The 12760-nt window shown below is 46.3% G+C and overlaps 1 protein-coding gene across 1 annotated transcript in view; it reads left to right on the top strand.

Moving 5' to 3' along the window:
- LOC134349158 (TBC1 domain family member 9B-like) overlaps nucleotides 1–11922 on the top strand; it is an 82534-nt gene extending 70612 nt beyond the window's left edge. The window contains exons 19-20 of the mRNA XM_063053073.1: nucleotides 4513–4616; nucleotides 8606–11922. Of these exons, the coding sequence (XP_062909143.1) occupies nucleotides 4513–4616; nucleotides 8606–9277 (776 nt within the window). The 3' untranslated portion in view covers nucleotides 9278–11922. The remainder of the gene's footprint in view (nucleotides 1–4512; nucleotides 4617–8605) is intronic.
- The last annotated feature ends 838 nt before the right edge of the window (nucleotides 11923–12760 follow it).

Here is a 12760-nt window from a genome sequence, read left to right as displayed (position 1 = left end):
TATTGTAACTTCTTATTGACAAGTTGCCTTCGTTTTTCTTCCGACATATATCTTTGAGATTCTTTTTCTAATTTTGTAATCTCTTTTTCCAATTGATCTAGTTCTGCCATATATTCTTTCTTAATTTTAGACGAATAACTTATTATCTGGCCCCTCAGATATGCTTTCATCGCATCCCATAGTATAAATTTATCATCCACTGAATGTAAATTTGTATCCAAAAAAAATTGGATCTGCTTTTTCATAAAATCACAAAAATCTTGACATTTTAATAATGTTGAATTAAATCTCCATCTATAAGCCACTTCTTCCTTATCAGTCATTAAAGGAGAATGATTTGATAATATTCTTGCTTTATATTCCACATTTTTCACTCTGTGTTGAATATGCATTGATAATAGGAAAAAATTTATCCTTGAGTAAGTTTTATGTCTATGGGAATAGAACGAATAGTCTCTTTCTTTAGGATTGATTCTTCTCCATATATCAATCAAATTTAAATCCTTCATCAATGATAGTTAGATTTACTACCTTCGATTTTATAACAGCCTTGGTTGATCTATTTAAGATTGGGTCTAAGCAAAAATTAAAGTCTCCTCCAATTAATATTTTTTCATGTGCATACGCCACATTCAAAAAAGCTTCTTGTATGAATTTTGCATCATTTTCATTTGGTGCATAAATATTCATAAATGTCCATAATTCAGAGAAAAGTTGACAATGTATAATCACATATCTCCCCGCAGAATCAGTTATCACATTTTGTATTCTAATTGGTAACGTTTTATTGATCAAAATTGCTAATCCCCTCGCTTTTGAATTAAATGAAGCCGCAACAACACTACCCACCCAATCTCTCTTTAGTTTCTGTTGTTCTGTTTCTGTTAAATGTGTTTCCTGTAAAAAGGCTAAATCTATCTTCATTTTCTTAATATGTGTTAAGATTCTTTTTCTTTTCACTGGTCCATTAAGCCCATTAACATTAAAACTCAAAAAATTCAATAAATTAGTCATTATTCTTAACAAAGTTACTCCAATCTAAAACATTACTTATCTTCTCAACTCTCATAGTTCCTTGGGGAATCTCTTTGAACTTCACCATGTTGCTATGTGTTTCCCTCCCAACCTTCCAGGCAAAAAGAAAAAAAAAGATAGAAAAGATACAAAAAAAGAAAAAACAAAATACCCCCCCACTAATGTTGTGAATGAAAAGATACACAACACTACCCCCCTCCATTTTACGGGTCGCGGCAAAAGCCACGCTTGCACACATGATTAGCGTAGCAATTGGTCAGTGCTTCTTCCAGCTCCCCCGCAACAAAGAAAATTATATATATACATAAAAACAAAATTAATGTTACTATTCCCAACTAGTATTCTTCAAATTTTAATCTTTCTTGCCCCCTCATATAATTAATAATATATTTATATATTCATCTGCCCAAAAATCCAACAAGTCCATTCTTAACCCAGTCTTCACCTTCAATCTATCTCGCTCCCCTGGATTTGTTCTTGTATCTGGTGAATATTCAGAGAATCTCGCACAAACTGCTCCACTTTCTGGTAGTCATCAAAAAATCTATTTTCTCCACCAGGCAAAAAGATCTTCAAGGTTGCAGGATAACGCAATATAAATTGATAACCGTGATCCCATAGAATTTTTTTCACTGGATTAAATTTCTTCCTTCTCTTCAAAAGTTCATAACTTATGTCAGGGTAGAAAAAACTTTGTTCCCTTGAATCATCAATGGCCCTTTTCTATTCTTGGCAGCTTGGGCAGCTGCCTGTAGAATCCTTTCCTTGTCTTGAAATCTTAAGAATTTTATTAAAATCGATCGTGGATATTGGTCATCTTGTGGTTTTGGTCTTAGAGCTCTATGTGCCCGCTCAATTTCAATTGATCGAACCTCCACTTTCATTTGCAAAACTTCCAGGATCCATCTTTGAAAAAATTCTATTGGATTTTCTCCCTCCGTACCTTCTTTAAGACCAACAATTTTGATATTATTACGTCTACTGAAATTTTCCAACATGTCCACTTTCTCCAAAAGTCGATTTCTTTCCGAGTTCCAGACAAGCAGAACATTTTCTGTTTTTTCCACTCTATCATTCATATGCCCCATTGCTCTTTCCATCTTCTGAAGTTTCTTATCCATTTTATCCTGTCTTTTCATAGCTTTATTATAGCACATCTTCATATCTCTAAGCTCTTCTCTTACTTTTCTTAGTTCAGCCACTAATTGCAATAAAGCCTCTTTTATGTCTCCATCATCTCCTTTACTTCCAATCTCTTCCAGTTCTTCCTCTTCCTCTTCATCTGTATTCTTTGCGGAATCCAATTCTGACTCTGAGTCACTTTCAGTTGCAATGGCTGTCGGTTCTTGTAGTTTGAGTTGTGTCGATTTGCGCATACGCATTTCCGGCATCTTCTTCCGAGAGACCGCTACCGCCGCCATTGCTCCCTGTTCTACGCCGGAGATAGAATGCATCTCCTCTGAAGGAGGTCCAACCTGAGTCCGAGGCTCCATCGCTGCAGTAGGCCCTTTTTTCTTCCCATCTCGCGGCGACTTCGCAACAACAGACTTCTTCCGTTGCGGTTTACGAGGCATATCGTAGAGTAGTCTTGCAAAGTTTATAAATAGTTTTCGGAAAGTATTTATTAACTTTGTTTTGCTTAACCGGTACTTTGCTGATTCTTTACGGGAGAGCTGGATTTACACGTCTCAATCCCACGTCATCACGTGACGCCCCCCCCCCTGCACCCTCTTTAAAACTTCCAGATCCTTCCTAAAATGGGGTGACCAGAACTGAACACAAAATTCTAAGTGTGGTGTAACCAGGGTTTTATAGAGCTGCAACATTACCTCACGGCTCTTGAATTCGATCCCCTGACTAATGAAGGCCAACATACCCATACACTTTCTTATCCACCCTGTCAACCTGCACAGCAACTTTGAGGGATCTGTGGACATGGACCCCAAGATCCCTGTCTTCCTCCATGCTGCTAACAATTTTGCATTTAAACCCTGTATTCTGCTTTCAGAGTTGACCTTCCAGAGTGATTCACTTGACACTTTTCTGAATTGAACTCCATCTGCCGCATCTCAGCCCAGCTCTGCATCCTATCAATGTTCTGTTGTAACCTACAATAACCTCTACACAATCCACAACTGCACCAACCTTTGTGTGATCTGCAAATTTACTAACCCACCCTTCCACTTCCTCATCCTAGTTATTTATAAGGACAAAGAGCAGGCAGGGGTCCCAGAACAGATCCCTGGTGAACAGCACTGGTCACCGATCTCCAGGCAGAATGAATGAATGGATTTGGTTAGTTAGTTAGATATACAGCACTGAACAGGCCTTTCCAGCCTAAATAGCCCTGTCACCCAGCAACCCACCTGTTTTAATCCTAACCTAAACACAAAACAATTTGCAATGACCAACTAACCTGCTAAATTCTACTACTTTAGACTGTGGGAGTAAACTGGAGCACCCGGAGGAAACCTACACAGTTAAGGGGAAAACACACAAACTTCTTAAAGATGGCGTCGGAATTGAACTCTGAAATCCAACGCCCCAAGCTTTAATAGTGTCACGCTATATGCTACCATGCAGCCTCAAAAATCCACTACCACCCCAAAAATTAACACCATCCAGAACAAAGCAGCCGTCTTTATGAGCAGTCTGTCTGCCAACCTGCCTCGTTCATGACCTCTCTGTGGTTCCTGGACGTGACCGAGTGAGAGTTCACGTCCAAGTTTAATTTATCGTCATTCGAATGTACACATGTAATCACCAAACAAAACAACGTTCCTCTGGACCAGGGTGCACAACATATGAAGTAATGTTACCATAAATAAATTAATTAATTAATAATAAGGTACATGTACGATACAAGTTAAAAAGTAAACAGTATAACGCTAATGACACTTCATGTGTGTAAGACCTGGGCAGTGGCTGGGAGTTCAGTAGTCTCACAGCCTGGGGGAGAAAGCTGTTCCCCATCCTAACAGTCCTTGTCCTAATGATATGGTGCCTCCTGCCTGATGCTAGGGGGTCAAAGAGATTGTTGGACGGATGGGAGGGATCATTGACAATGCTGAAGGCCCTGCGTATGCAGCTGTCCTGATAAATATCTCTGGGTGGAAGAGAGACCGAGTTCTCGCAATTCTTTGTTGGGACTTGCAGTCAGATGCCTTGAAATTCCCATTCCAGATGGTGATGTATCTGGTCAGGACACTGGTAAAAATTGGTTGGAATGGTGAAGGGAGCCTCGTGTCCCTCACACATCTCAGTCTCCTCAGGAAGTGAAGACGCTGCTCTGCTTTCTTGACCAAAGAGATGGTGTTGAGGGACCAGGTGAGATCCTCCATTATGCGTACTCCCAGAAACTTGGTGCTTCCAACTCCCCCTCCGAGCCGTGTCCCTGGACTTGCCTCGGGGAGAGCTCAGTGCTCATGCTGACAGCTGCAGTCCCTTCCCTTACTCAGCAGTCTTCTCTGTGTGTAGATGAGAAGAGCGGCCCCCAGGATTACCGATACCACCTGAATCTGTGGGCACAAGAGAGGGAGAAGCCCAAGGAAAACGGGAAAGTCTTAACCAAGATGAACCAGGTAAACAGACCAGACAGCTTGCCAGTGGACACACACAAAACGCTGGATCGAGACACTACATCAGGACTGGAAAGGAAGGGGGCTGAAGCCAGAATAAGGTGGGGGGAGAGATCAGGTGAGGGGGAAGGTGGGTACCCCTCCCTCCTCTCTCTACTGCCCTCTCTTCTGCAGCCGTTTACTTCTTCCACCCATCACCTGACAACTTGTACTCCTTCCCTTCCATCCCCCCCACGTCCTTATTCTGCCCTCTTCCACTTCTAAGAAGGGAAGGAGGCAGAAGAAAGGGAAATTATGGAGGCTTTGGGCCAAGACTCTGCCAAAGGAAATGGCTGTTTGATAATGAAAGATCTCAGCCTGAAACGGCAACTGTTTAATTCACTCTGTAGATGCTGCCTGACCTGCAGAGTTCCTCCATCATTTTGTGGGTGGTGTTTTGGATTTCTGACACCTACAGAATCTCTCGTGTTCATGCCAAAAGGAAATGGCTGTTTGTGAGTGAAGCACCAGCTGTCAGTACAGAACTGCAGCCAGCTAACTTCACATTGTAAGATCTCACAGATATCCTTTATTCACTCAGTTCTTTAATATAAAACATCCAGAATTGGAATTATTTCATTATTGTTGCATGTACTGAGCTATGGGCTGTTTGGGGTTTCCGGGGAAGGGGAGCACCGCTGGTGAAGGGGCTTGTCGTGTCCAACCCAGGACAGCCTACTCACCTTTGGTCCCCACCAGACGCTCAGCTCTCACCCGTGGCTCCAAGCAGCTGCCTGCATGTGACAGCAGCCACACCCCGGTACAGCACTTCGACAGGTGGGCTGAACCAAGTAGGGTTGCTGGTGGGGCTCGTACCCCGGTGAGACAGGAACGTGCCTGTTCTAGCCTGTGAAGTCAGCTCTGCTTGACTGGGCAGATGAGATCGACAGAGATCCAACGGGTTAGGAAGGCAGTTCTGCAACACTTCATGGAGAGCGAAGAGCAGGACCAGGCACAAAGATGTCATGGCCATCTACTGCAACCGAGGAAGACCCCAGTTCTGATGACTACTCGCACCACTGGGCCTGCACTTCTGAGATAGAGAGAGTGGAACTGCCCCAGTGCAGAAGCTTTTTCACTTTAAAAACACTTCCACACAGGTTCCCTGTCATTGTTGAGTACGACAGACAACCACCATCACCATGCTACAGTTGAAAACTTGTGTTCATACAGATTAACTCATTAGGTAAAACAATTGCAGAACACAGAATACAGAGAGTGCAGTGCAGGCAGACAATAAGGTGCAAGGTGACAATGAGGTCGAGAGAGTCCGTGTTCCCGTACACGGTGAGGTCGAGAGTCCGTGTTCCCGTACACGGTGAGGTCGAGAGTCCGTGTTCCCGTACACGGTGAGGTCGAGAGTCCGTGTTCCCGTACACGGTGAGGTCGAGAGAGTCCGTGTTCCCGTACACGGTGAGGTCGAGAGAGTCCGTGTTCCCGTACACGGTGAGGTCTAGAGTCCATGTTCCCGTACACGGTGAGGTTGAGAGAGTCCGTGTTACCGTACACGGTGAGGTCGAGAGTCCATGTTACCGTACACACGAGATTCTTTCGACAGACACTGGAAATCTTAAACAACACACACAGTATGTTGGAGGAACTCAGCAGGTCAGGCAGTACCTGTGGAGGGAAATAATGGTGATTGGTTGTCTGCTGAATGCAATGATGACAGGAAACCCACGCAGGAGAGTTTTTAAAGTAGAAAAGCCATTGCACTGGGCAGTTCCACTCTCCAAACCTTGGAAGTCTGGGTCCAGTAGTAGGAGGAGTTGTCACAACTGGGATCATCTTTGGTTGCAGTGGATGGCCATGACTTCTGTGCCCAGTCAAACCCTTTCCTCTACATGAAGCGCTGCAGAATCACCTTCCTGGCCGTTGGATCTCACTGTAGGTCTCACCTACCCAGCCCGGCAGAGCTGACTTCTCATGCTGGGACAGGCATGTCCATATCTCCCCGGGGTATGAGACCCGCCAGCTACCCTCACCTGGAAATAATCATTCCCTTTCATTCTCCTTCCCTCTCATCTGGTCTCACCTGCCTGCTCATACTCTTCCTGCTCTCCCACCTTCTGATTCTGATATCTGCTCCCTTACTTTCCAGTCCTGATGAAGGGTCTCGGCCCGAAAAGTCAACTGTTTATTCCCCTCCATAGATGCTGCCTGACCTACTGAGTTCCTCCAGTATTCTGTTTGTGTTGTCCATCCTATCATACTAGGGGACCGTTCAGTGTTACAACAACAGGACGGTATCTCTTCCTCCTTGTCTTAAAATGGGCATCCCAGCAATGTAGTGGTTAGCGCAACGCTTCACAGTGTCAGTAATCGAGCTTCCATTCCTGCCACTGTCTGTAAATCTCACTGTGATCGCATGGGCTTCCTCGGGATGATCCTGTTTCCTCGCACTCTCCAAAGAGGTTAGGGTTAGTGAGTTGTGGGTTAGGGTTAGGGTTAGTGAGGTGTGGGTTAGGGTTAGTGAGTTGTGGGTTAGGGTTAGGGTTAGTGAGGTGTGGGTTAGGGTTAGTGAGTTGTGGGTTAGGGTTAGGGTTAGTGAGGTGTGGGTTAGGGTTAGTGAGTTGTGCATTAGAGTTAGGGTTAGTGAGGTGTAGGTTAGGGTTGGTGAGTGGTGGGCTTGCTGTGTTGGGTTAGATTAGTGAATTGTGGGTGTGCTGTGTTAGGGTTAGTGAGTTGTGGGTGTGCTGTGTTGGGTTAGGGTTGGAGAATTGTGGGGATTAGTGTTAGGCTTAGTGAGTTGTGGACATGCTGTATTAGTGTTAGAGTTAGAGAGTTGTGGTTTAAGGTTTGTGTTAGTGAGTTGTGGTTTAAGGTTTGTGTTAGTTGTGGGCATGCTGTGTTGGGTTCCGGTTAGAGTTAGGGAGTTGTGGACATTCGTGTTAGGGTTAGTGAGTCGTGGGCGTGCTGTGTTGGGTTAGGGTTAGTGAGTTGTGGTTTAGGGTTCAGGTTAGTGAGTTGTGGGCGTGTCGTGTTGGGTTAGGGTTAGTGAGGTGTGGGTTAGGGTTAGTGAGTTGTGGGTTAGGGTTAGGGTTAGTGAGGTGTGGGTTAGGGTTAGTGAGTTGTGGGTTAGGGTTAGGGTTAGTGAGGTGTGGGTTAGGGTTAGTGAGTTGTGCATTAGAGTTAGGGTTAGTGAGGTGTAGGTTAGGGTTGGTGAGTGGTGGGCTTGCTGTGTTGGGTTAGATTAGTGAATTGTGGGTGTGCTGTGTTAGGGTTAGTGAGTTGTGGGTGTGCTGTGTTGGGTTAGGGTTGGAGAATTGTGGGGATTAGTGTTAGGCTTAGTGAGTTGTGGACATGCTGTATTAGTGTTAGAGTTAGAGAGTTGTGGTTTAAGGTTTGTGTTAGTGAGTTGTGGTTTAAGGTTTGTGTTAGTTGTGGGCATGCTGTGTTGGGTTCCGGTTAGAGTTAGGGAGTTGTGGACATTCGTGTTAGGGTTAGTGAGTCGTGGGCGTGCTGTGTTGGGTTAGGGTTAGTGAGTTGTGGTTTAGGGTTCAGGTTAGTGAGTTGTGGGCGTGTCGTGTTGGGTTAGGGTTAGTGAGTTGTGGTTTAGGGTTAGTGAGTCATGGGCATGCTGTGTTGGGTTAGGGTTAGTGAGTTGTGGGCGTGTCGTGTTGGGTTAGGGTTAGTGAGTTGTGGTTTAGGGTTCAGGTTAGTGAGTTGTGGGCGTGTCGTGTTGGGTTAGGGTTAGTGAGTTGTGGTTTAGGGTTCGGGTTAGTGAGTTGTGGGCGTGTCGTGTTGGGTTAGGGTTAGTGAGTTGTGGTTTAGGGTTCGGGTTAGTGAGTCGTGGGCGTGCTGTGTAGGTACTGCGAACATGGTGATATTTGCGGGCTGCCCCCAGAACATATCCTGGGACTGTGTTGGTTGTGATGCAGATGGTACATTTGGTTGTGTGTTTTGAGCGTGTAACAAATACTGATCTGTAATTTGTGTTGCCTTTCGCCCAGGAGCAGTTCATAGAGATGTGCAAAACTCTCTACAACATGTTCAGTGAGGACCCAGCCGAGAGCGAGCTCTACCATGCCATAGCAACTGTTGCTACGCTGCTGCTCCAGATCGGAGAGGTCGGCAAACAATTTAGCAATTCCGTGCCCAGAAAAACTCCAGGAAACGGGGGCAACACACCGTGCGTGACCCAGGGCAAGGAGCGGATCTGCACCCCAGAACGGGCAGGGCCCAGGATCGACCTTGAGGCGGACATCTTGAGTGACGCCCTGAGGGAGCAGGTGGAGCTTACGGAGGTCGGAGCCAAGGAGAAGGAGGCCGGTTCCGTGCCTCTGCCATCTGAGGAGGAGGCAAGGGATGACACGTCCATGTCCTCCTACTCTGTGGTGAGCTCGGGCTCCCTGCCCTGCGAGGAACTCTCTGACGACACCGTGCTGGTTAGCTGCGAGCAGCCGGCTGGGCTACCAGGGCCACCACAGGGTGTGGCGGAGGCCGACTGGTCCATTTCCTTCGAGCAGATCCTGGCCTCGGTGCTCACGGAGCCAGGCCTGGTCCAGTTCTTCGAGAAGCGGGTGGACATCGGGCCGAAGATCGCAGCCTGCAAAAGCCAGAGGGCTGTGGAGCGGCAGGTTAGCTCGTCCAGCGAGCAGGAGCTGGGGCTGTCGGCTAGCTGATTCAGTCCTCCTGTCCCATCCAGGAGGAACTGCCTGTCAACCTCGCCATCCTGAGACTTAGATCTGCACAAGAGCCCCGTTTCCCGGGATCATTGTCATCCTCGATGTCCCCTCCTCGGGTCTTCATCGGAGTCCATGAGCCAGTTGGTTGTGGCTGTTCCCGCTGGGGTCAAAGACGTGAACATAATGATCCTTGGCAAAGTACTGATCTCACCTTGGGTGGTGAATTCCCTCCACACCCGTCTGAACTTAAAATGCACCTTTACTCCACAACAAAATCACCGGCTTTTGGAACTTCAAGGCAATATTCTATCTCTCCAAATTGAATGCAATGAAAGAAAGCAATTTTGTATCTGTTTATATTAATCCCTCTGTTATAGCAGTGTTCTGGAAGATTCCTTCTGACTAGTACAGCTTTTGAATGTACCAACGTGCGTCAGCAGGGACTGTTAATTTCAGATGGGTGGTGAATCAGTGAGCTACAAAGCAGGGACGTGACACATGGCCAAATTACTCCAGGTCAGTCTGGAAAGGGGAGAGCCAGCTCCAGATTAACCAGATGTCCACAAAACCAGGATCTGAAACAGATCCAGAAACCAGCAAAGGAAAGACCATCTCAGTATTGTGGGATCGGTATTAACTTGTCAGTGTTAAACAGGATCAAGTTAGTGAGGTGTGGCTCACAGAGAGCAACACTGTGTCTTCAGGGACCAGTCGTGACCAGAACATTCCTGCAGTTATAACCCTTTAGATTTAATCATGATGATTGTGGGTGAGCAAATAATTAACACGGGCTGTGTGTCTGTGGCCTTTGAGAGACCAGTGACCAGTAAAGACTCTGAATTAACTGTGGGGATTACACTTATCCAACATTGTAATTAGGTTCAAGATTTCATGAGCAACTTCTCCACACCCACCCATATACACCCTCACACACACATGCACACCTTGTATCTTCCCCCTTAACCCTGCACACATTCTCTCACGTCATCTCTCTCCAAACTCTCACTTTCTCTCTCTGCCACCATCTCTGTCCCTCTTCCCCATTCTTTCTCTCCCCCCCCCTTTCACTACTCACCCATGCCTGGTTTGCCCTGTCCATCTCATTCATAGACTATCCACACTTACTGCCTTGGTTCTGGTAATATGACAGAACCTGGGGGACTGCATGGCCCACCTCGTAGAGAAAATCATTGAGAAATTGATTCCTTCTGATTTGTAAATATATTCATAAATTATAATCCTTGGCTAATCAAATTCAGAGGCTTTGTGCTGTTATTTTACCGTAGTGTCTGATTAGTTTGAGCCATTTCATTCCCAAGACCTTTTCCCCTCTCTCACCTGTTGCTGGACTGGAATATGGGGTCAGACAGTCCAGCGATGCGGAGATTCCTGGGTGTCATCGTCTCTATCCTGCACCCAACGTATCGAGGCATGACGGCAGCTATTATTTCATTAGGAGTTTGAGAGGACGTGGTAAGTCTCTAAAGACTTGAAAATTTCTACAGATGTACCATGGAGATAATTGTAACTGGTTCATCTGCTATGGAGCGGTCACTGCACAGGATCGGAAAAAGCTGCAGAAAGTTGTAAACTCCACCAGCTCCATCATGGGCACCAGGCTCCCCAGCATCGAGGACATCCTCAAATGGTGATGCCTGAAGAAGCTGACATCCATCATGAAGGCCCCCCCCCAATCACCAGGAAATGCCTTCTTCTCATTGCTACCTTCAGGGAGGAGGTACACTCAACATTTTAGGGACAGCTTCCCCTCCACCATCAGATTCCTGCTGGACAATGAACCCATCCATGAACACTTCCTCACCATTAACTTTTTGCTCTGCTTTTGTGTTACTTAATTAATGTTAAATATATTTCTTAATGTAATTTATAATTTTAAAAAAATTATATATTGCAATGTACTGCTGCCACAAAACAAGTTTCACGGGTTCCGATTCAGGACTGACGAGACCCCCACACCATGAACAACAATTAGATCAGCTTCCTTCTCCAGGTTTGGGTTCAGACAGCAGGGCTCCCGGTGAGACCTTCCCTACATCGATAAGGCCTAATGTAGATTGGGGGATGGCTTTGTCGAGGCAGGAATTCCTGGTGCGACCTAGCTCAATTTCACTCTCCATTCCCATAATGTCGTGTCTCTCCATTGGCCTTCCTACTGCCAGGATAGGGCCACCCTCAGGTTGCAGGAGTAACACCTCATTTTCTGTCTAGGTAACCTCCAACCTGATGGCATGAACATCGATTTATCCAACTTGTGGTAATTTCTAAACCCACCCCCCCTCGCTTTTTCTATTCCCCATTCTGGCTCCCCTCTCAACCCTTGTCCTCACCTCCCTCTCCGTTTCTCTCATGGTCCAATCACCTCAACTTCAGATTTCTTCTTCAGCCCTCCTAATTTAGCGCAGTAATTATTCAACCTTTGAACTTTTGCACTGCTCAGGAGAGCCGGAACCTTGTCAATGTGAGTTCATCCTCACCACCGCTAGAGGGAGACATTCTGCACTTCAATGTGAGTTCATGCTCACCACCGCTAGAGGGAGACATTCTGCACTTCAATGTGAGTTCATCCTCACCACCGCTAGAGGGAGACATTCTGCACTTCAATGAGTTCATGCTCACCACCGCTAGAGGGAGACATTCTGCACTTCAATGTGAGTCATCTCACACACATCTCTTCAATGTGAGTTCATGCTCACCACCGCTAGAGGGAGACATTCTGCACTTCAATGTGAGTTCATCCTCACCACCGCTAGAGGGAGACATTCTGCACTTCAATGTGAGTTCATGCTCACCACCGCTAGAGGGAGACATTCTGCACTTCAATGTGAGTTCATCCTCACCACCGCTAGAGGGAGACATTCTGCACTTCAATGTGAGTTCATGCTCACCACCGCTAGAGGGAGACATTCTGCACTTCAATGTGAGTTCATCCTCACCACCGCTAGAGGGAGACATTCTGCACTTCAATGTGAGTTCATGCTCACCACCGCTAGAGGGAGACATTCAACAGGAATTCTGCAGATGCTGGAAATTCAAGCAACACACAACAAAGTTGCTGGTGAACGCAGCAGGCCAGGCAGCATCTCTAGGAAGAGGTGCAGTCGACGTTTCGGGCCCAGACCCTTCGTCAGGACTAACTGAAGGAAGAGTGAGTAAGGGATTTGAAAGTGGGAGGGGGAGGGGGAGATCCGAAATGATATGAGAAGACAGGAGGGGGAGGGATGGAGCCAAGAGCTGGACAGGTGATAGGCAAAAGGGATATGAGAGGATCATGGGACAGGAGGCCCGGGGAGAAAGACGGGAGGGGGGGAGAAACAGAGGATGGGCAAGAGGTATATTCAGAAGGACAGAGGGAGAAAAAGGAGAGAGAGAGAGAGAAAGAATGTGTGTATAAAAATAAATAACGGATGGGGTACGAGGGGGAGGTGGGGCACTAGCGGAAGTTAGAGAAGTCGATGTTCA

The sequence above is a fragment of the Mobula hypostoma genome, chromosome 7, assembly GCF_963921235.1.
Source record: "Mobula hypostoma chromosome 7, sMobHyp1.1, whole genome shotgun sequence".
NCBI classification, from domain to species: domain Eukaryota; kingdom Metazoa; phylum Chordata; class Chondrichthyes; order Myliobatiformes; family Myliobatidae; genus Mobula; species Mobula hypostoma.
The sequence above is the reverse complement of the archived record's forward strand: the minus strand, read 5'-3'. Positions and strand labels throughout refer to the sequence as shown.